This window comes from Ruditapes philippinarum, unplaced genomic scaffold (assembly GCF_026571515.1).
Source record: "Ruditapes philippinarum isolate M1 unplaced genomic scaffold, ASM2657151v2 ctg1025_1_1_1_1, whole genome shotgun sequence".
NCBI lineage: Eukaryota > Metazoa > Mollusca > Bivalvia > Venerida > Veneridae > Ruditapes > Ruditapes philippinarum.
This window is the reverse complement of record NW_026857505.1, coordinates 85,106-108,939: the sequence shown is the minus strand read 5'-3', so window position 1 is coordinate 108,939 and position 23,834 is coordinate 85,106. Positions and strand designations below refer to the sequence as shown.

At 33.0% G+C, this 23,834-nt stretch overlaps 2 protein-coding genes across 4 annotated transcripts in view; one reads left to right on the top strand and one right to left on the bottom strand.

The window, feature by feature from the left end:
• Nucleotides 1–771: 771 nt before the first annotated feature.
• On the top strand, nucleotides 772–6,838 carry LOC132749975 (uncharacterized). The gene is made up of 6 exons (XM_060739921.1): nucleotides 772–884; nucleotides 1,177–1,215; nucleotides 1,524–1,618; nucleotides 1,937–2,008; nucleotides 4,716–4,866; nucleotides 6,693–6,838. Exons 1-6 carry the CDS (start codon nucleotides 869–871, stop codon nucleotides 6,755–6,757), a joined length of 438 nt encoding a protein of 145 aa, XP_060595904.1. The 5' UTR covers nucleotides 772–868; the 3' UTR covers nucleotides 6,758–6,838.
• Nucleotides 6,839–13,386: 6,548 nt separating this feature from the next.
• Nucleotides 13,387–23,834, bottom strand: part of LOC132749980 (putative sodium-coupled neutral amino acid transporter 10) — a 31,835-nt gene continuing 21,387 nt past the window's right edge. Inside the window, exons 14-16 of one of the 3 annotated variants that reach the window (XM_060739929.1) lie at nucleotides 20,662–20,988; nucleotides 19,655–20,104; nucleotides 13,387–19,570 (exon numbers count right to left, since the gene is read on the bottom strand). In XM_060739929.1, coding sequence (XP_060595912.1) covers nucleotides 18,794–19,570; nucleotides 19,655–20,104; nucleotides 20,662–20,988 — 1,554 coding nt within the window. In that variant the 3' untranslated portion in view covers nucleotides 13,387–18,793. Of the gene's footprint in view, nucleotides 20,105–20,661; nucleotides 20,989–23,834 lie in introns of all 3 variants that reach the window. The other 2 variants (XM_060739928.1, XM_060739927.1) reach the window with 2 other exon arrangements.

Below are 23,834 nucleotides of genomic sequence, written 5' to 3'. Positions count from 1 at the left end.
AAAGTCGCCATATGACCATGGATGGTTAAAGTGTCTTCGCGACCTAAAACCCAACAAACAAATTTACAAATGAGGTGCTGCTTTTTCTTTATTTCAAAATTGTTTTTTATTCCTTTAAATTGTGTAGGCCTACTTATGCCGATTGCTCAGTAAAAGTAAGTTAGCTATTTCTGACCGATTCCGGTGAGATCGTCTTTGAATAACATAACATGGCAGTAAATTAAACAAAACACATTTTATATTTAGAGGCCTGTAAGGAATTAAGGGGTATACGCAACTCAATAACTTTTATGATATATCTTCATTGTTATTTTGCTAAATATTTAAATGCCCATTTTGCCCTAGACATGATTTTATTATTTTTTCTCTTTTTTTTTCTTTTTTTTTTTTTGGGGGGGGGGGGGGTACTTTTATAACTTATTGACCAAATTACCTGAACCATCGTATTTCTTCTGTTGTCTTTTTGTCAATTAGTTCAGTTATAGAGACTTAGTTTTTTGTATGGACGGCAAAATACTACATTTTTATATTTTGCTATCTATTTTATGACATTGTTTTTACAGTAAGTGCTACATCTTTTAGGTAACAAGCATCTAAATTGTCCTAAAAACATTATTTAAACGTTATAAGAAATAAATGTTTGCCCTTTCTACAGAAGCATTTTTTTCGTTTCTGAGGTATAATGTGCCTTTAATTACACGTATTTGCAAATCAGTGAAAACAATGCATATAAGTTTAATATGTTATCTTTAGATTACATGACATACTAACGTCACATATTATACGTAACCATTATCTTTATCTGTTCTGAAAATTGAGACATTGAGATTTAACTTTGTGCTTTTCCTCTCTATTTCAGGGCATTAAAATGACTTTTGATTTCGGTAAGTTTGAATTGAGTTTGCTAAAGACAAGATAATTCATTACATGTTACATAAGTTGATATTTAAGCGTCATAAAATCGGTATTTCAATTATGATAACAGAAGATAATAGCAAAACTTAATAGAAAGGTCTTTCTTTAACTATGTCATCATTTAACTGCTTTGTAAGTATGTTTTAAGACAATAAAACTGCTTGTTCATTAAGGTGTGAGAAGTTGGCAGAGCATTGTTAAGTACATGTATAAAACTTAAATTGGTATTAAAACTTAATGTCGTAATGATTTTCATTACAGCTATGTTGTTGCTTTTTGCGAGTACTGCATTTGCAGCAGGTAAGTACCTTTGCACTTTTTCAAACTGTTTACTTAAAATCAAAAAGGAAATTAGACAAGCTAAACAACTTATTACTACAACTTTAAGATATATATATTTATACCAAACTTATCTTGGGAATAATGTTTGTTTGTTTTTTCTCAATTTTCACACTAATCACCTTTTTGAAACTTCAAAGCCCAAATCCCAATTCAATTAGAATTCATTTACAGAAAAAAGAACAAAAATAATCAAATATCATTTAAGCTGTTTTCCAATAATGTATATATGTAGCTATCTGTAAATATTACTAATATTCTGTTCCCAGACAGTATTGTGCCTATTCCCCTAAAGTGCTTTGATTGTAAGAATATAAATGACCTAAGCTTATGTAATACAGTGACGACATGTAATCCGGATCAGGTAAAAATATTTGGAATTTTTGCTTTTTGATTACTGAAATTAAATACATCTTCCATTTTTGATTACAGTTTAGAGATCTGCCATGATCTAGGTCTAGGTCCTACTTTTGTATTGACTCAAAGTCATGTTTTATATTGTACAAATATACAAGAATAGTTCTAAAAACAGAAATTTCCGTAATTAAAAAATGTCTGATTTTAAACAAGATGGTACTTTATAAATGAGATATTCACTTTATCAAGATTTCACTGCATTATTGGACTCTATTTAAAACGGTACTAATTACTAATATAGCTTTTACTCGATATTTCAAAAAAGGTGTGTTATGTTGAGCAGAATGAGGGCATTGATAACGTTACAACTTCTTCAATGGGATGTGCAAACAAACATGTACGTTGGTATAATACATAAATTAATGTTTCATTCATTCTTCAACAATAACTATAGTCTGTACCATTAAATATGGAAATGATCTTTTGCCTGGTATGAATTAACAAAACGAGGTTGAATAAAAATTAGACTTTTTTTGTAAACTAAATAAAATCACCCTCGAGATTTTTCAGAATTTTTCTCTTAAGTGCCTAATTTTCTTGTAAAAGCAAATTTTGATTACTCTACGGCAAATCTCTGTTGTGTATTTTCCGTAGCCCGGGATTGCCGAAGTACTCTTCATTTGAAGGTGAACGGGAGAAAGCACGCGTCATGTTTCTAAAATATACAGGAGGTTTTAGGGGTCGTTTCATGATTATCTTACAAAGCTGGATCTACAAGATGTAACAGTTTAGTTGCGATGCATGATGCAAAACTTAAAAATAAATGAATAATTATCAACAGAACATCAATTCACATGAAATAGAAATGGCACTTACTTTTAAGCGAAATAGAATCCCTATGAATTTCGAAAACGTCACGGCAAATTCGCAATATGAAGATTCCGTCATTGCCAGTTTCTATCCAGTTCCGCAGATCCCATTTTCTACTTTAAAACTTATTGAATGTAAGATGGCTCGTACATTTACGAACTATAATCCTGATTCTTTTACTCTGTTAATATGTCTCATTATTAAAACATTGATCTATATGTGGAGTTATCTGGGTTAGCAAATGAAATATGTAAATGAAACACATCATAATTCAACTTATGTTCCAAATCCATAATTTAAGAACGGCCCATGGCCCGCCCATCAATTTCAGTAGTCAAATTCACAATGTTTATAACTCCTGACGAAAAAAACTTTATTACGTCAACAACAATTTATGAAATATATGACGTAACAAAAATGCCTCACGCTTTTTATAGATGTTTCCAGTGGCGGCATTGAGAGATCTCGAGTGGTTAGTCATAGGTTACCTTATACAGATACTTTTAAGCGTTGAGATAAATTTGTCTTTATGACATTTAAAATATTTTTGTATACCGAGATTTTGCAGTAACTGCATCATCAACAATAAAACTTTTGATATCATTTAAATAATTTTAAACACAGTTAGATTCTAATAAATGACATGAATCTATGGCAGTACAATACTTCTTCCATTTATTTACATATAACCTTCGTTTTGATCTAATGTATTTAAGCTATTTTTATATATTTCGCAGAAATGATTTCCTACATAATATTTCGTTATTCAAGACTTCAAATTCTGTAAAATTAGGCCTAATCTTTCAGCTACAAAATATGTACAATATGCGGTATTTTTTCTCCAGCAAAAAATAAAGCTATTGTTTTTCTCACTGAATATTTTCAAATTTAAGAGAGGCTTAAATTATTGAGGACGTCACTCAGCGTTTCTCTTTGGCTCGATCTCCTCATCAAAATAATTTTCATTATACATAAAAAAAAACTTATTGACATTTACTGAAGGCTCCAATTCAAACTTATTCTTATCAATATCATCAACTACCAGTATTTCTGGACATTTTGTTAAATTGTGAGGAAAGTTAAATTTGTATTAACGAGCTAAAAGGGTATAGACCTACGTTTCGTTGCACAAACTAGAAAGCATGATTATATTCTTATAATTTACACTTTTCCGCGAACGAGCCTTTGTTCTCTCATTAGCCAGGGAGCTAGTTAAAGTAGACACTGATGATACAAGCAAACCTATGCTTTCTTTATATTTCTTGCCAGATTTTTAACATACGAAAAGTTTTAGCGCACGAACATCACGCCCGAAATAAGAAGGGCAACCCATCGGACCTGGTTTATTTAGTTATTTTTGAATACACTTTATGCATACTAATGAACACATTTCAGACAACTACAGAATTATGTAAAACATAAGCGAAGAGCCATTGTTTAGTCTTCTGGCTAGTGTTCCCGGTTGCTGTATTCAATATACGCGCTTGATTGAAAACGCTATCTAATCAAATTACTTTATTGCTCTTTTTCTCTTAAAATGAATATAAAATAGATTTCTACGACAAGATATCATGATAATAAAATATAAATATTTTGTATGTTAGAATTTATAAAGCGGTTACTGGTATTTCAGTAAGTAAATAGAAATAATCAAATTTTTATAATTATCGAGTACATTTCACGGTAACTGTGGGAACCCTAAATGACGTCAGTTTGGGCGCCGCCATTTTGAAATGGACGTCACGTCAGGTTACAACGTAAGTCAATGGGAAAAAAATATAATTTTAAAATTGTGTCCATATTACTGACTTAATGAAAAAAATGAAAAACATCCCTAGAGATATTGACGTCAGGGTTAACATGACACTTATACAAATGATTTTAATATTATATTAAATAAAAAATGGAATATTCAAATTTGGTGGGACAGACTATAATACTTAACTGTAATTAAAAATGTTGCTATTAGATTTTAAGCAATCGTAGATCATAAACAAATAGACATATTCAGCAGATTTATTCAAAATGCAGCAGAGTCGATTTTCTTATGCTGTTGATTTTCTTATTCAAAATACAGTTTCGGTTGATTTATTTATTAAAAATACAGAAGCAATGAAATTAAGCACTGCTAAGCTCAGAATTCGATATAAACCGCTGCCTATATGACGCGATATCATGCCGTTTTTTTTTAAACATAAGGTAACGAAATTAATTAATTACCATTATTATTTTAGCCATGCATTGACGTAACTAGATTTCGGATAGAAAATAGTAATTTATTCAGTCATGGCGTGATAGTAGGTAAACGGAGTACCGGACTAGCATCATGTTCCGTTTGCTGCGGCGACTCTTTGTGTAACAACGTGCAATGTTTTGCATTAACAAGTAAGACGTTTTCAAAAGAACATTATAGAAAATGCATGTGCACTGAAGGTAGACTCACGAAAATAATGTTAACTTTGCAGACTCGTATTCTGTAATCGATTCTGTTTGCATCCAATGTAGTTTGCCTTTGTCGTCAGTATAGAGCCAGGCCGGCCTGCATATATATCCTGTTGTAAATTCAAGTTTTATAGTTTGATATCAAAGTTACTTTATTGATTCATGCTAAGTTCCATGAAAACTTAGAAGATGTTTTTAAAACTACAATATTGTGAAGTGAACAAAGAAAATAATTTTCTAATTAACTGAAAACACAGGTGACATGTTGTGTTTTTGTTTATCTCGTGAGCACGAGATACTAAGTCGTCGCCACGAGATAATTAAGTGGTGCGCACGAGATACTATGTCGTTTTGTCCCCACAAAGGGCTATTATTTAGTCAATATTAATGTCTGTGTTATAGGCCTTGGAAAGTGACTTTCTAATATGATCTTAAAAACGTGTATTAAGTTTACAGTGAATATTCAGTATTTTCAAAGTTTAATGTTGCATGTAAAACTTTAAAGAGAAATTTTCTAAGTTTAAAGGCCACGACATAGTATCTCGTGCGCACCACTTAAATATTTCGTGGCCACGACTTAGTAACTCGTGGCTACGACATACTATCTCGTGCTCATCACATAATTATCTCGTGGCCACGATTTAGTAACTCGAGGCCACGACATAGTAATCCATGATCACGACATAGTTTTTCGTGGCCACGACATAGTTTCTCGTGCGCACGAGATAAATAAAAACACACACATGTCACATATGTGCCAACGTAGAAAACAGCACTTACTACCCATGTAAATACCCAAAAAGATGACAAAATATGCAAAAATAGTCCTTGCTGCACTAGTAACGCGGTGGAAATATGGTAAAAACCACTGCAAAATCGGTCATAAACTGCACATAACATGGAAATTATTACTTTTATCTTGAACCATTTTACTTGTTATAAAATCTCAAGTTTGATTTCCTTGTAATATTTTTCTTCATCTTGAGGCTCGCAGCTTTAAATGGACTGTTTCAAATTCAAAACAGATCAAAGTTTAAGAGTTAATAACACGTGACCTGTAGAACAGCTATGATATGATGTATAATGTGATACGTTTGAACAATACTTGCATATCATCTTGAATGTTAATTGTGTGCATTGGCATTTTTGTAGTTAAATATCAAGTTTTAAAAGCAAATTATCTAAACAGAGAACGTAATTTTAATAATAACTATAATTTGTAGAAAAAAATCAATCTAAAATTGTAAGAAAGAGAATTAATAGTAATGTATAACAAACTGTAATTCTGCTTGTGCGGTCATAATGTTAACCCTTATAGTATATCATGAACTAAGTGCCCAAACGAAATGGCGCCAATATAGTACCAGCATGTTTGTTCAGCCCGTGCAGACTCTACAGCGTTGGTTGCTCAATTTCATTATCTTATTGTTTGAAACCAATTTACTATTATCGTACTGTTCCAAACTGGAAGTAAGGAAAATCAATTAAACTAATATGTATTTGGCAAACTATGTCCAACTGTCAAACATCAGTTTACTACAACGTAACTTTTCCATGCTGCTCTAAAGCTGAACATGTAGCAATCCGCCTGATGCGTAACCACTCGGCCACGCAGTTTAAAAGTTAAGAAGATTATCAAATAAAGCTGAATCATAAATGTTTTTGTCCGAATTCGAAGGTATATCAATGTTTTAAGGTATATCAATGTATCGAAAAAGGTTATATTTTACGTGAATTGAACGATTATATTTCAACTTGTTTTATTTCAGAAACTCTAAGAGAATTATGGAAGGCAGGACATCTAGATTTAGCGTCCCTGTCATACAAACAGTAGCCATACAAACAGTAGCTATACAAACCGTAGCCATATTATGTGTCAATCTTTTATTATTGAAATAAAGCATTTCATTGAGTTCTGCAAAGTTTTAAAATACTTAAGTATTGGTTTCTTCGTGGAACGTGTTACACCTTTCAGGGTTTCTTGTTTCGCCTATGAAAGATAAAAACACAATGTTCCAGACGTAACTATAATACGTCTTATTGTCCGTTCTCAGAATATAAAAGAAAATAAGCAGCTGCCAATGTACCACTAGTGCTAGCGTATGTTGAATTATTACTGAAAATATCACTACTGTCTCACTTAGTTTAAGCATATTTATTGAAGCTCGATTGCGAAACAAGTTTTGCAACTTATATTAATTACTTTCAAGCTTCATGGAACAAACCAGTACTGGTATCATATGAAGAAACATGATTGTGACCCGATAAGGGCTCGAACCCATGATCCACAGGTTGAGAGGCAGTCACTAGGCCACGCGGGCCCCTACTTGTCCCACTTGTATATGAACATTGTGGAAATGAGGAATATTAACTGGGAATTTGATTAACCACTTAATCTGACCAAAACAATGTAATAAATACTAAATCGTTTTATTTGCAAAGAACGGTCGTCGACCGAAAGTATAAACTATAATTTAGAGATCATACATGCATAAGTGTAAATTTGTCTATACAAATTTATTTTAGTTCGATTGTGTTGGAAGCTATTGAAACACTCTCGAATCCGTTCCTGGAACCAACCAGTACTTAGCAATGAATGTAAAGTCTCTTGCTCAAGGAAACAATGGTTTGTCCCTGGCATAGTTTGAACCCACACGGTCAGCAATCCTTAGATTACTAGTCCGACGCTTTAACCACTCGGCCATAAAATGTTAAATTATTCTTCAAATACATGCAAAATTGAATGTGTTAGATACGGTGGCACAAAGGTGACATGCGTATGTTTTTATTTATCTTGTGCGCACGAGATACTATGTAGTGGCCACGAGATGGTTAAGTCTTGCGCAGAGATACTATGTCGTGGTCACGAGTTACTAAGTCGTGGGAACAAGCTAATTAAGACCTGTGCACGAAATAATTAACTTATCAGAATAAACTATTTATATGAATTTTCCTTGGTAAGTAGAAATGTGCTACAGGACAAGGATGCCCCTACTTCACCTGCCTGTAAAAGTGCCATTTATACAAGTTATTGATTTGTCAATAATTTTACATTAGCGACATTGTGAACCTGATTTTTGACCCAATGACCTCGAAATTATTAGTTGTCATCTACTGATCAGGTGCACTTATCTTTATAGGTTATATATACCATGGCCTACCCTTCTAAATTATTCATCAGACAAGGATTTTACATAACATGAAGTGTCATGGTTACCTTGACCCTTGACCTCAAACATCCTAGGCTATCTACTGTCCACTGGCAATGTCCTTAACCAATAAAATAAACCAGGACTTATTCCTTCTCATGTTATCGTATAAACAAAGTTAACAGGCCGTAGTACGTACAAACTGACCAAATCGATCCCAAAATTGTCCCCACAAAGGGCTATAGTCTAAATTAATGTCTGATGGGTCTTGGAATGTGACTTTCTAATATGCTTCTAAAGACAAGTTCAAAGTAAATATCTTCAGTATTTTCAAAGATTAATCTTGTATGTAAAACTTTACACAGATTTTTTTTAAGTTCATAATATATATAGTGTAATCTGATTGGTTAGTTATCTCGATCCCATGACTTAGTAACTCGTGGCTCCGACATAGTATCTCGTGCGCACGAGATAAATAAAAACAATGTCACATGTCACCTTTGTGCCACCGTAGTTAGAAGCTTAAAAATACTGGTATGTACATGTGAGATGGTACTTAGCACGGGCTTGACTGTATCTCGTTAATTACCATACTGTTCACAAACAAAGCGCCGTTTTACGATTTTTAATTTGCCGGCATTAAAGTTAAACTTTTTAGTTAGTACTTTCGAACATTTTCACAATTATCCTCGTATTTATCAAGATTTTCCTCTAAGCTGTTCTTCCGAGTTTTTACCTCTGTTTCCAGTACCACATAATCATTCAAAATGTTCATAAATATTGTAAAATGACATATTAGTCTGTCTTTATGCTCTGTAAGCTATTATTAACTGCGCATTGACACTAAACAGTGTTGCTTTTTCATTTTCGGACATCATTATTTTGATGAAGCGTATCTATTTTGCAATTGCTTTTGTTAATATCAAGAGATCACTTCTTCGTTTGATCGATAGAGTAAAGTAAAGTTCCTAAACGTTTGATGATTTGTCTGCTAATTTTATTCCGCTGTTAAGACGAAATTTCTCATTAAGTCTAAATTGACAAGAAAAGAGCTTGTATTTCTTGAAAAAAGGTTTGTGATTGTAATTTTTGCAGATTTTCCCTGATTTGGAGCAGTGGTTTGAAATCTAGACTTGTATACTAATAAATCTTCAGTTGTAAGCCCCTTTCTCGCAGACGATACGTTGGCAAAAATAGACTATCATTACACAAATATATTTAAAACGAATGTCAACTTCATGGACTTTTTTCATAAAAAAATATCTTATTTTTTTGTATATATTTATCATTTATTCATTTATATATCTTGACAGTGGAAGGTTACGTCGTCGGTCGACACTATGAAAGTTATACGGTGACTTTTCAGTTTTACTGATGGAGGAAGGGTACGGTGTTTATCAATGTATCATTTCTGGCACGGGCAGGCGTATGAATAGAGCCACCGAAGCTCCGTCAGCCACTTTGATAACTTCACCAAATGAAAGGATCCATGGCCATTAGCGACATTTGAACCCATAATGTGAATCAGTCAACAACATCAACCGGTGTAAGAACCACAGAGCTATAATTTTTATTTTAAAAGTTCTTTATTTAAAATTTAGGCGTTGATGAAATTTACGCGTTGATGTGCGGAAGGATCTATTTCAGCTCAGTAAGTCAGTCCTATGAACTCAGGATTTCATAAACATTACTTAATCTGAAGTATATTAATATTTAATTAATCTTTGCGCAGAATAAATAAGAGTTATTCAAACTTTATTCATAAGTGGGAGCTAGGTGATGTGTTGCTGGGACGCCATGTTTAAGCCATATTCCGGATATGTGTGCAGTTCCATACCTTCAGTGATTAAGGAGATGTGAAGTAGCATATCAAATTGTTTTTATAAAGAACATAACCATGACTAAATTTTTTTCAGAATTTTCATAACGAAAATGAGCCAATGAATATCTGATACCATTTTATTCTGTTTTATGTTCTAGTTTTGTTTTAAAATGTAAGCAAGAGTTGTCAGTAGGGCAGCGTGCTCGACTTTTCTCAGTGCTTAATAGAAAAAACAAGGGCCCAGATGATGCAGAATTATTTTAAGTTCAAAAAGGGCCATGATTCTATCAAAATCCAATTAAAGTTACGGGCCGAGAGTGACCTCCTAATATACTCTCAAATAAGTGTGTTAAGTTTCAACCGTTTCCCTTCAGTAGTCTTGGTCCTTGGAGATACCAACTTGCACAAAATACGACACCAACGCCTGAGTGAGTACAATATAAGCTCTCCTTCGAATTGTCGAGCTATTTGTACAATTTTAAAATTGTGCATCTTTGTGAATTATCTTTAAAACACGCCTTAAATTTAATGAAAGGTCATGTATATATTTTCTATGTTTATATGCTGTAATATTTGTACATTGTATACATGGATGAGACTGAAATGTAATAATATGTTATTAAGATGTTTTATCAAGTAAATCGCTGCTTTATTAATATGAATGCATAAAATTGTCCCAAAAAAGGCACTAACCATTCAGTAGTTATTGAGATAACAGCTTACAAGCAAAACTTTACCATGAATTTCTAAGTTGAAAAAGGGGAGAAAAATCAGCCTTAATGCAAGATAGAATTATGGATCTTTGTCAGTGACCTACAATTATGACCCTAAATGCATATGTGAAGTTTTAAATAAATATCTTTAATAGTTATTGAGATATGTAAAACTTGCATGTAAACATTAACCAAGAGACTAAGTAGAAAAGGGGATATGAATCAGCCTTAATGCAAGATAGAGTTATGGAACATATGGAGTCAGTGACATACAATTATGAACCTCCAATTATGACTCTAAGTGCATGTGTAAAGTTTTAAGTAAATATCTTTGAAGACCTTTAACCTTTAACCAAAATTTCTAAGTTTCAAAGGGGCAAATAATTCTGCAAATATTGCAGGCAGAGTTATGCAATTTTGCAAACTGATGTACATTGCTACTATAAAAAAGTATTTTAAATTTCAATTGAATATCTCAAGCAATAATTGAGATATTTGACTTTACAAAAAAACTTTAACCAAAATTTCTAAGTTCCAAAGTGGCATAATTCTGTCAATATTGTAGGCAGAGTTATCCAACTTGTCAATCTGATGTACCTTGCTACTAGAAATAAGTATTGTAAGTTTCAATTGAATATCTCAAGCAATAATTGAGATATTTGACTTTACAAAAAACTGAACTAAACTTTCTAAGTTAAAAAGGGGCATAATTCTGTCAATATTGTAGGCAGAGTTATCCAACTTGTCAATCTGATGTACCTTGTTACAATAAATAAGTATTGTAAGTTGTTTCAATTGAATATCTCAAGAAATAATTGAGATATTTGACTTTACAAAAAACTTTAACCAAAATTTCTAAGTTAAAAAGGGGCATAATTCTGTCAATATTGTAGGCAGAGTTATCCAACTTGTCAATCTGATGTACCTTGTTACTATAAATAAGTATTGTAAGTTTCAATTGAATATCTCAAGTAATAATTGAGATATTTGACTTTACAAAAAACTTTAACCAACGCAGACGCCGACGCGGACGCTGACGCCGACGCCGGGGCGACTACAATTTCTTGCATCTCAGACAGGATTATCTACCGTTTTCACCGGTGCTAGAAAACTCTGTCTTACACCCCCCATGTAAGACAAGTCGCGTGCGTTAAATGACGTCATTGACGCGCGCCTTTTATGAATGAATCGCCTTCTTAGGATGACGTCATTTTTCCGTTATGAATGAAGTTGTATGTTCATACGCTACTATAAGAAAAAAAGTGCGTAATGAGAATATCAGTTTTCATAATTTCTGTTCCGAAAATAATTGACATGCAATATGCAAGAAAAAGAATCAAACACCGGCTGTTGGTACAGACGTGAATATCTAGCTCTCGCGGAAACTCGGCAGAGCCTCGTTACCGCTGTAAACAGTTACCCTCGAGATAGATATTCCGGTCTGTACCGGCAGCCGGTGTAAGATTCTTATAAGCTCTCATATTCTTCGAATAGTCTAGCTAAAAATGAGGTAAATATACATTGTTGAGAACAATACTGAAATCTATTGACCATACGGGGTGTGATATGGATTTTATAGGGAAATTTTTTACCCTGGAAATGAAAGCAAGGCTAAATTGGTAAGATCAGATCCAACAATGATTCTAATAGTATTTGTAACATTTTATAAGTTGTGAAATAAATACAAGTATGGAATATTGCATGTAAAACCTAAAACAGGTGATTTGCAGTCACTATGGCAAGGAGCAATAAAATGGCCAAACTATTCTTAATTCTTCAATATCTGTATATACACTGTGGACTCATTAATTGCTATTACTGCGTAATTTAGTACAGACGTGAACCAACCTTATCAAGAATAACAAAGTTAGGCGTTTTTACGGATGGGAAAATGTATTTCTATGTTCTGCCTTATAATTGTGTGGCTACGTACTTTAAAGAGACATTTAAATATTCTGACTTATATCAATGAATGTTGTGGTGCAAAATCAATAGTTAGATGAATGACAAAATTAACAATTTCCAAATCGTCTTCCTATATATCTTACTGTTTAACCCTTCTTCCATCTTAAATGGACTAGTCCTTTCTTCAATCTCGTATCCATTCACTATTTTTAGGGAAAATGTCAAAATGTGTACAGATCATGATCAGATGGCTAAAAAGTGCTGACTGATCTTGGTATGCACTGGTCGCATTGGTTGATTCTGTAGCCGTCAGCAGGCTTAATTTTATAACATGATCACAAATTGTTTAACTTTCAGACCTACAAATATACCGTTGTACATCACTGTTACTTATCACCACTATAATCTTAAATTTTTTTTGATCATTTTTAATCATCCACATAACTGATGGACAAGCTTCAATTATTGTAATCTAGTTTCAAGGTCATTTGTATATTGACCTACAGACCTAGAAAACAGAGGAATTTACAACAATGTGCCACAATATTCACACATATGAGCTGGTGACTCTGTACTATAACCATTTATTATCATTAATCTAATATAAGCCCCATAGATCCAAAGACATTGTGAGAACAAAAAGTGCTTCAAAATCAAGGTTTGATTGTACATTTCGAAACAATTCAATTTACATTTACGTACGAGTAATTTTTTTGTTGTTTTTTACGTCACACCAACATAACATAGGTCATATGGCCACTTTCCAGCTTTACTGTGGGAGGAAGACCTCAAGTAACCCTCCTTGTACTATTTCTGTCACAAACGGGTACCTGAGTAGAACCTACGTATATGTAAGTTAAAAGCCTACAGAAAATATAGACAAGCGATTTTATTGGCATTTTATTATTTGCTTTGCAATTACAATAAATATAACAATTCAAGATTTAAGCTATAATTTATATATAATACAAAAATACTTTCAGAAGAAATTTAAAATCTCGTGTAATATTTAAAACACAGTACTCTTTGCTTAAAGACATATGCTAGCATTAAATATAAATATTTCTTGGAAAAAAATGTTGATAGAGTTCTAAGTGATTTAAAATTAATATTCATATGATGAATACTATTTTTAAAATGATGAATATTATTTTGTTTTAGAACAATTTATTATCTGCTAGATCTATATATGTAATATAGGATCATGTATCTCACACTTGTCAACAACATTCATATATGAGCCGCGTCACGACAAAACCAACGTTATGCGTTTGCGACCAGCATGGATCCAGGACCGCATCCGGGCAGTCTGATTAGGATCCATGCTGTTCGCTATCAGTTTCTCTTCATGTAATAGGGTTTGTAAGCGAACAGCATGGATCCTGAACAGACTGCGCGGATGCGCAGGCTGGTCTGGATCCATGCTGGTCGCAAACGCATTATGTTGGTTTCGTCGTGACGTGGCTCATATATATATATTTCTGTTGTGGTTCTGTTGTAATTTATGATACTAAATACTATCAACAAAATCACTCATACTTTTACAGACATTGTGGATAAAAATATCCGCATGAAAAAAATTATGATAGAGAAAATTAAAGAAAACCCTATGTGACTCAAGCATACACCTTTAAGAATATCTTAATGGTATAACGCTACAGCAAGCTATCTGTAATATGCAGAATAATTGCTTGTATACTTAGTGATAAGAATCAAACCAAATTATTTGAACTCAAAAAAATAAACAACACAATTGCTGTAGACAATATTACTGCAACACAACTACTGTATACAATGTTACTGCAACATAACTGCTGTATGCAGTATTATTGCAACACAACTGCTGTATACAGTACTGCTGCAACACAACTACTGTATACAGTATTGCTGCAACACAACTGCCGTATACAGTATTGCTGCAACCCAAATGCTGTATACAGTATTACTGCAACACAACTTATGTATACAGTATTCCTGCAACACAGCTGATGTACACAGTATTACTGCAACACAGCTGCTATATGTAGTATTACTGCAACACAACTGCTGTGCAACACCACTGCTGTATACAGTATTACTGCAACAAAATCTTTATAACTACAGTGCTATATTTGCATTTTATTTACTTTGTCCATATCACACGACAGTAAATATCATCTTTATCACAACTAAACAAATTAATATGAAAAAGATTAATCAGTTAAAGATTGTGCATGAAATATAACCACATATACAAAAGTAACATGAGAATCAAGTACAACACACCTAAATTAAATATTTGTTGTACTGCAGCAAAAAAATCATTAGGAAGAAAAAAGTCTAAAACAACACATATCTTTAACACATTATCTTTTATAACTAAACAATATAAATATTTGGTCCCTTTATTATTTAACTCTTTCAATGCTTGAATCTAAAGTGACAAGCCTTTGTGACAAGCCACCCGTATAAAACCTGGCTATATGACCAGGTTATATGACCAGGCTGTATGACCAGGTTATATGACTAGGCTATATCACCAGGCTAAATCACCAGGTTATATACTGGTGGCTGACTACCTGAAAATTTTCATCTTATTCCCAAAAAGTGAGAATGGACAGTTCCATAACAGAAGCTGGACAAGTCCATTTCAAAGATTTTGCAGGTTAAAGGTTAAAACAATTACATAAATGAGTATAAACAATGTGATAGAAAATCATGGCACATACATGCTCACCTGAATTTATCTTGGAAACTATATTTCCATTCCATCCAACCACTATGTGGAATAAAAAAACATATTTTTTATTCCCTTTTTTATATATTTTTGGTTGGGTTCAATGTCAGACCAACACAGTATAGGTAATTTGGCAACTTTCCAGCCTGACGACAGAGGAAGACCTCAGGTGCCCCTCTGCACATCATTTCAGGCACAAACGGGTACCTGAGTAGAACAACCGACTAGCTATTGCTTTCTGGCATGACTCCGACATACAGCAGTGAGAGGCAAGTGGTTTGAAGTGAACAACCTTAAGCCAAGAAGGCCCTCAAACCCCCCCCCCCCACAAAATAAAAATTAAATCAAATAAATAAATTAAACAAAACTGTAATATATTGTGATACTATTTACTCAAACTTTAACCCATAAACTGGTGGAACCCACAATGAGTTTTTCTATATTCCCTGAGGCTATCACCATGGGTTTAATTGCGATAAGAACCCTCTAAAAGCATTAGTTACCAATATAGAGCAAGGCCAACATGCAAATCCATGCAGTCTGATCAGACTCTGTACCTCTATACTTATAATGTTGGTAGCTTAATATTTAATACCCATTCAACTTATTACTATATACATATTTGAATCATTGCCTAATAAATTTGCCACAACAACAGCTAATTGAGAGGCAAGTTATCTGAAGTCAGCAACATCAAGCATTGAAAAAAAGAATGACCAATTTGGGATGGAGTAAATGGACAAATAGAACATCCTTATGCAAACGTAGAGCAGGAAAAAAGCTAATGTGACTCAGAGGGATTCCACGGAGCGTTTTTGACAGGACTGGAAATAAATCCTTAAGATAAATGCTCTATTTGATGTAGGTTTTGTGTGAAAAATTCCAGATCATTCACTCACTCTGATGTGTCAGGAAATAATTATTCAAAGTGTGAAAAAATGACCCAAAACTGAAAAGCGTTTCAAGGCATTTCACAAAATTCGGGTTAAGAACAGCACAAAAACAACATTTTCAATCTATTTATGAGTATATTTCTTATTTAATTCTGTATATCTGTCTGTTTGAAATGCCCCCCAATATTAGGCTTTTGGACCTCAGTGGAACTCCAATAAAGCATTGTACATTTCTCTAGATAATTCTTTATTTACAGGATTCAACATTTCTTATGTCAATCAAAGCCAAATTAAAAGAGACTCTATGAATATTCATCTAGTAAACTTTAAACACATATTTTCTCCTAGAAAACCCCTTGATAATTCCTGTCTAAATGTATACAAAAGAAACTGTCTTCCAGTGAAAAGTGGGACAAAATATAGAAGCTTTAAGGTGAAAAGGGGTACACTGGATATAACAAAATTAAAACCTGTGGCTATGCGAAACTTTTGGCTAAATAGACAATTATAAATCTACTATTAGACTTATAAATAGGAAGGTGTTAATCTCGGATACTTGTATTAAAAATTCTAAACCCTAAATTTTCTCACAGGGTGGTATTTCAACTAAAATCAATCCTTGACAAGACGCATTGTCACTGAAATATTTATGAATAAACGAAAGTGAGGTTATAGAGAACTATGGAATTTTTATCAAATATAGTTCCAATCAAAAACCCTGAATGAAAATATAGTAATTTTCGTCATTTTTCCCTCCATTTTCCAGCTTAAGTGGTGGAGGAAGAACATGCATTGAAACTGGCACAAACAGTCACCCGAGTAGAACCTCTGACAGTCTCTAAACTAGATGGATAGCTGGAAAGAATCCAAAGTCACAGATAACATTGGAATCCAGCGTGGTGAGACAGACCAATGGAAAATGAAGCACGGACAGTCAGTGACCACAATAACCCACAGTTACGCAAACAACATTGTGAAACTGCAAGCTTCAATGAGTAAATGGTATGATATCCTTAACAATGGTGAGAGCACATATGTATAAAATAATTAAATTAACAATTATCCAACAGCTGCATACATAAATCATCTAAAACAAACTCATGCGCTTAACAATGAATGTATATGTTGTATATGTATATGTTGTATATTGTTGTATATACAAAAAAATATATGGATTTATATCAAAGAAATAAATCTTAGATTAACAAATTACTTCAATAAGGATTTCAAAAATAATGCAGCAATATACATATATGTTTTAGTTTATGAACAATTTTTCACATGAATTATATTTGCTTTGAGCGTATACTGACATCAGATTTTTAAGATAATCTCCAAAATTGGTGAAGAAAACTCTTAACATTTGACAAAGAAGAATTGACATCATCATCAAGTAGTTAAAACAATATGAGACAAATATTATTAAAAATTCTACCACAATCCCATAGTCAAGATTTCCTTTCTAGAAACAAAGAGTTCTATTTACATTGAGCAATAAATACAACAGTCACAAATAAATATTTGCTATTAGAAAATCTATTTTAGAATATTTCTTAGATATATTGAAGAAAATACAAAAATTAGGACTCAAACCCATGATCCCAGGCTTGAGAGGCCACACATCATAAACAGAAGAACTTTGCAAGCTGCTTTGAACTGTGAAAAAGGCAAACGCTCTTTAGTAAAAGTCAAAATTGAGGAGAACTTCAGTAGTTTCAGTAGTTTCTACTGTAAAGATTCATTGAAATCTTAGAGTCATTTGTAAATATATCAGTTGGGGGAAAAGAAACCCCAGCTGACCTGAAGATAGCCCTACAAAAGAAGACATTATCATATGACTCAAAAAAATAAAGACAAGTTGACCTGATGATCTTTGACATCATTTGAAAAATACAACAAAAAGTTTAATCTTAAACTGAAATACATGTATGCTACTGGCAATAAAGACTTGTGTGTGTACAGTAACATAAAATTGCCAAATTACGAAATATACATTGTACTTGAAACTTTTAAAATCCTCAATTTGGTATCTTTTGGCATAGTTCTAGTATTTTAGAAACTTGTCACATCTTAGGAAAATCAAATTGATACTAAATTGGAGAGATTTATTGCACGCATTGATCTTTTAGGATACTGGAATAAACTTCAACAAATTTGTAAGTAATGATATGGGAAACTCCAGTTTAACTGGAAATATTTTTGAAAGATTGGGAAAAAATAAGGGTATTTGTCATTGGGCATGTATCTGATAATCTGATTTGTGGTGACACTGGGAAAATGCTGGAACAAAGAGCCAGTTTAACTTGTATATACATGTATATCATCACCTTAGTGCAATAACGGGTTAACTCCTTATATACTTTAATACAAGTTATTCCATTACTGCACTAAGGTGACCATATTCTGCCTAACAAGACTATATACTGTTGTTAAATAATTTTATATTTTTAACATAAAATCCAATAAATAAACAAGAAAAAAGTACCAATTAAAAAAAAAAGTTAAGATTAAATCATGGCAAAAGTGTGACTTATTTTCTAAACAAAATACCAGTTTAGTTAACTAATGACTTTGCATTATAATGTGTCCTGTTTAACAATGCATGTAAGCATATCTCTCAAACAGTATTCGAGTAGTTTGCAAATTGCTTACAATGCACACACCTGAAGCTATTATCTTCTATTAACCTTTCTAAACACATCTATTCTATCAACAACTTCTTTCCCAACATCATTTATATGTTTGTATTTCAATCCATTTAAAACCTCATTTATATAACCGTCACTACCATACTGAGCCTTTTCCACATAAGAATGAACTTGCTTCAAGTCTCTTTGTCCATTATTTCCCTTGTTTGAAACATCCGTTTCCCCATCTTCATCAAGTTTGTTATTGTTATCTGCCGCTACATCAGCATTTACCTTGTCTTGTGAGTCTATCTGTGTATTAACACCACCTTGGTTTGCAGTATCAACACCATTATTTGATACTATACCTTCTTGCTGAGCATTAACAACATTATTTTCAAGTACATCACTCTCCCTTTTCCCTCTGTGTTTCAACTGAATATTATCATCTATCTTATCACCATTTATGGCATTCTGTTGCAAGTTGTGAAGGTTTCCAAGCATTGGATTATTGTGCACCTGCTTGTCTTGGACCTGAATCTGCTGACCCTTATCAAATTGTTGCTGGTTTTGTTGTTGATAAATCTGGGCATTGTTTACTAAATTTTGTTGATCTTGACCACCTTGTGCATTTTGCTGAAGATTTTGACCACCTTGTACATTTTGCTGAAGATTTTGACCACCTTGCACATTTTGCTGAAGATTTTGACCACCTTGCACATTTTGCTGAAGATTTTGACCACCTGGTACATTTTGCTGAAGATTCTGATCACCAAGTACATTTTGCTGAATATTTTGGCCACCATTTAGCACATTTTGCTGCGGATTTTGAACTGCTACATTTTGTATATTTTGGCCAACACCCAGCACATTTTGCTGCAGATTTTGACCTTGCAAATTTTGCTGTGGATTCTGAACTGCTACATTTTGTATATTTTGACCAGCTTGCTGAAAATTTTGTGCATTACCTTGTGAATTTAATTGACCATTCTGTCCAACACCTTGAACATTTGGCTGAATATTTTGTCCAACACCTTGAACATTTGGCTGAAGATTCTGTCCACCACCTTGAACATTTGGCTGATTATTTTGAACATATCCTTGTGCATTTTGCTGAAGATTTTGAACAGCACCTTGCACATTTTGTTGAGGATTCTGACCTGCACCTTGAACATTTTGTTGAAGATTATGAACACCACCTGGAATGTTTTGCTGAATATTCAAAGCACCACCTTGCTGGTTTTGAACAGGAATTTGAACATCAACCTTCTGGTTCTGTATGTCAGCATTTCCTTGAATGACCTGACCACCTTGATCTTGGTTCAACTGCTTCTGCGGGTTTGCAACTTCATCGTCCTGAAGGGAAAAATTCATACCTGAGCAAATTTCATTAGGAAATGAAAATGATTTTTTTTTGTACGAAATATGCTGTTATCATATTTACAAAAGGTTTATCTCTAAATCTTGGTTCCCAAATCATGATCATGCAACTACAGAATTAAAATTATAAAGGAGCCTGGAACCAGGGCAATTGTTAATCAACATGAGTGAGCATTTTCATTATGCTGAAAAAATAAATAATTGTTTCATTCAGAACCTTAAACATTGAATTCACAGTTGAACATAACTAACAACAAGTAAATCAGAGTTGTGTACCCTACCCTTCAAGATTTCAATATCCTCCATAATAAGTCTGAAAATTTTGGAATGTTTTGTTTTTCTTTATTTGATATATTTTATATGTAAAGACATGTATTAAATTTCAGGTAAACACATTAACAGTAGCTGTTTATGAGATGACTTGACTTAGTCAAGTGTTGTGCCAAAAGGCGTGGTAAGATTTTTTAAGCCTAAATATTCTTTTTATACTTAACTAAAATCAGGAAATTCTTCTGAATTCACAGAAACATTACCTTATGACTATCCTTATGTTCCTTCAACTGTTCCAATATCTCTTTCTGTTCCTGAATCAACTTTTCCTGTTGCTCTTGCTGCTGCTCTAACTTAGCCAATATCTCATCTTGTTTTTTCTCCGCCTCTTTCATCTTCTCTTCCTGTTTCTCTTTATCTTCCTCTTCCTTTTTGTCAACATCTACATCTGCTCCTTTATCTGATTCCTTTGGTTTGTTATCCTCTTTTTTATCAACAGTCTCTTTATGTTTTTCAGTATCCACTTTATCTTTTACTTCATTTTCTGATTTCTTTATACTTATGTCTACTGTCTCCTTTTTCACTTTCTCCTGTAAAAGAATACAAAATTCTTTTTAGACTAATTATGCACATATAACATGACAAAAGTCTCTATAACTTTGTTTATGCAGTTTTTACTCCAATTTTAACACATTTTTTTTATCTCAGCCGTTGATCCACCTAACTAACTTTCTAGATAAACTAACCAATAATTGCCAATTTCTCCACATGTGACTCCTAATCTGTTAATTTTTTGAATCAGCAGTAAGAAATAAATGAACATTAGATTCAAATGTCTTGAGATAAATTGTCAAAAAGAAATTTCACCTTGTCCTAGGATCAAACCAGAAACCCCTGGGTAACAAATCCATTGCTGTCCTTATTGAGCTAATTAAGATGCCAGACCACACTATAATAATTTAATGATAATGCATTTTCTTTTTTCTTTTTTTAATTCTTTGATTAAACATAAATAATAAAATTGCTGAAGACATGTTCAAGTAGTAACAATGCCATGTTTAACCAAAGCAAAAAACATTATGTACATGCTGTATTATAAATACAGACTAAGGTTTGCAATTGTGATGTTTTAAATACTTTAATTTTGTCCATATCAAAACCATTGCTTAAAAGCTAGATAATAAATTATTATAGGGCCTCCACTGTGTTGTTGTTTTGTTTTTTTTACATGATGGGGACTGGGAATAACTTTTCAAGATTTATGTTTGATTTATTGTAGGTCTAGACCAATAATTTGTGTGCAAAATTTCAGATCATTTGCTTACTCCAATTGTTAAGAATAATTATTCTAAATGTGAAAAAGTACCCAAAACTGAAAACCTTTCATTCAAATTGGGCTAAGAATATTACAAAATTATCATTTTCAATTTATTTCTGGGTGTAATTCTTCATCATCATTTGTATAATCTTTATCATTTAAATGAAATATACTATTAATTTTTTCGAAAAGAAGAAAAAAAGAAATATTTCATAATGAGATGTATGAAACAAACTACCACACATGTACATATGACCCCCTTATTCTCAAATATAACAAAATAGTCTTACAACTTGAGAATGAAACAAAGGCAAACTAGTGCATACAGTAGTGCAATAGAAAAACAATTAATATCAATTATTTCCTTATTCTCCTACAGATATCAGAAATAATTATAATTAGCAAAACAAACAAATGAATTCCATTTGCCATTTATTTTGTTAAATTTAAAATCTGGTTCAGATCTTTCCAATGCAAAAAAAAAATAAAAATAAAAAAAACTCCAAACAAGAGGGCCATGATGGCCCTGAAGTCGCTCACCTGTATATAGGCCCCCCGGAGCGGGGAAAGTTTAAACCCCAGGGCTTTTATTTGAACAAACTTGGTAGACACCCATTAGAAGATGTTTCATGCTAAACATCTAAGGTCTAGCTTTTTGGGTTTTTTAAAAAAAGATTTTTTAAGTTTTTTCTTTACACATATATTAGTATTTAAAAACAATGACACTCCTGGGGCAGGGCCAGTTTTGACCCCAGGGCTTTTATTTGAACAGTCTTTGTAGACACTTACTAGAAGATGTTCGTTCCATGCTTAATATCTAAACTCTAGCTATTTGGGTTATTTCCAAGAAGATTTTTAAGTTTTGCTATACACATATAAGGAAAATCAATGCCCCCCGGGGCGGGGCCAATTTTGACCCCAGGGCTCTTAGTTGAACAAACTTGGTAGACATCCATTAGAACATGTTTCATGCTAAATATCTTAGCTCTAGAAGATTTTTAAGTTTTTACTATATTCATATAGGGAAAATCAATGACCCCCTGGGGCGGGGCCAATTTTGACCCCAGGGCTCCAATTTGAACAAACTTTGTAGACATCCATTAGAACATGTTTCATGCTAAATATCTTAGCTCTAGCTCTTTGGGTTCTTTAAAAGAAGATTTTTAAGTTTTTACTATATGCATATAGGAAAAATCAATGACCCCCTGGGGCGGGGCCAATTTTGACCCAAGGGCTTTTATTTGAACAAACTTGGTAGACACCCATTAGAAGATGTTTCATGCTAAATATCTTAGTTCTAGCTCTTTGGGTTCTTTAAAAGAAGATTTTTAAAGTTTTTACTATATACATATAGGGAAAATCAATGACCCCCTGGGGCGGGGCCAATTTTGACCCCAGGGCTTTTATTTGAACAAACTTAGTAGACACTCACTAGAAGATGTTTCATGCCAAATATCTAAGCTCTAGCACTTTTGGTTTTTTAGAAGATGATATTTAAAGTTTTTTCTTTTGGTTGCCATGGCAACCAGAGTTCTGCATGGAATTAAATTCTTTGAACAATTTTCAAAGGTGACCACAGAAGGAACAATCCTGTGAAGTTTGGATGAAATTGGCATAGTGTTTTATGATGAGATGTCATTTAAAGTAAAAGTTTACGGACGCCGGACGAAAAGCGATCACAAAAGCTCACCCTGTCACAAAGTGACATGTGAGCTAAAAAAAAAAAAAATAATAACACAACCTTACCATACATTCTTAGAAATAATTTGATTTGAAATTTTGTTTTTCCGAAGCTTTGCACAGAAATTCAGAATTTGGCTATGAACCCTAGGATATAGTCAAAATCAGGCAAAAATGCCCCAAAGAAAGTGTAAGCTAGACAATTTATCTAAATTAAAGATAATATACCTAATTACAGAACTTTTAGATTACAATAATTGTTAAGATTGTTTCCTTCATTAAACAGTTTGTTTACTGTCTTTATTTAGCTCTCTGAGTAAATGCTGGCAGGATTTAAAGGAGGCCATTGCCAACAAAACTGGGCAAGGTCACATTAAACATCGGCAACCTTTTTTTTTCTTTTTTCTTTTTGGTTTTACATCACATCGACACAGTATA

Coding starts and splice junctions, on each gene's coding strand:
- LOC132749975 (XM_060739921.1), top strand. Junction 1,619..1,936: donor CGACATGTAATCCGGATCAG/GTAAAAATATTT, acceptor ATTTCAAAAAAG/GTGTGTTATGTTGAGCAGAA. Junction 4,867..6,692: donor GCAATGTTTTGCATTAACAA/GTAAGACGTTTT, acceptor GTTTTATTTCAG/AAACTCTAAGAGAATTATGG.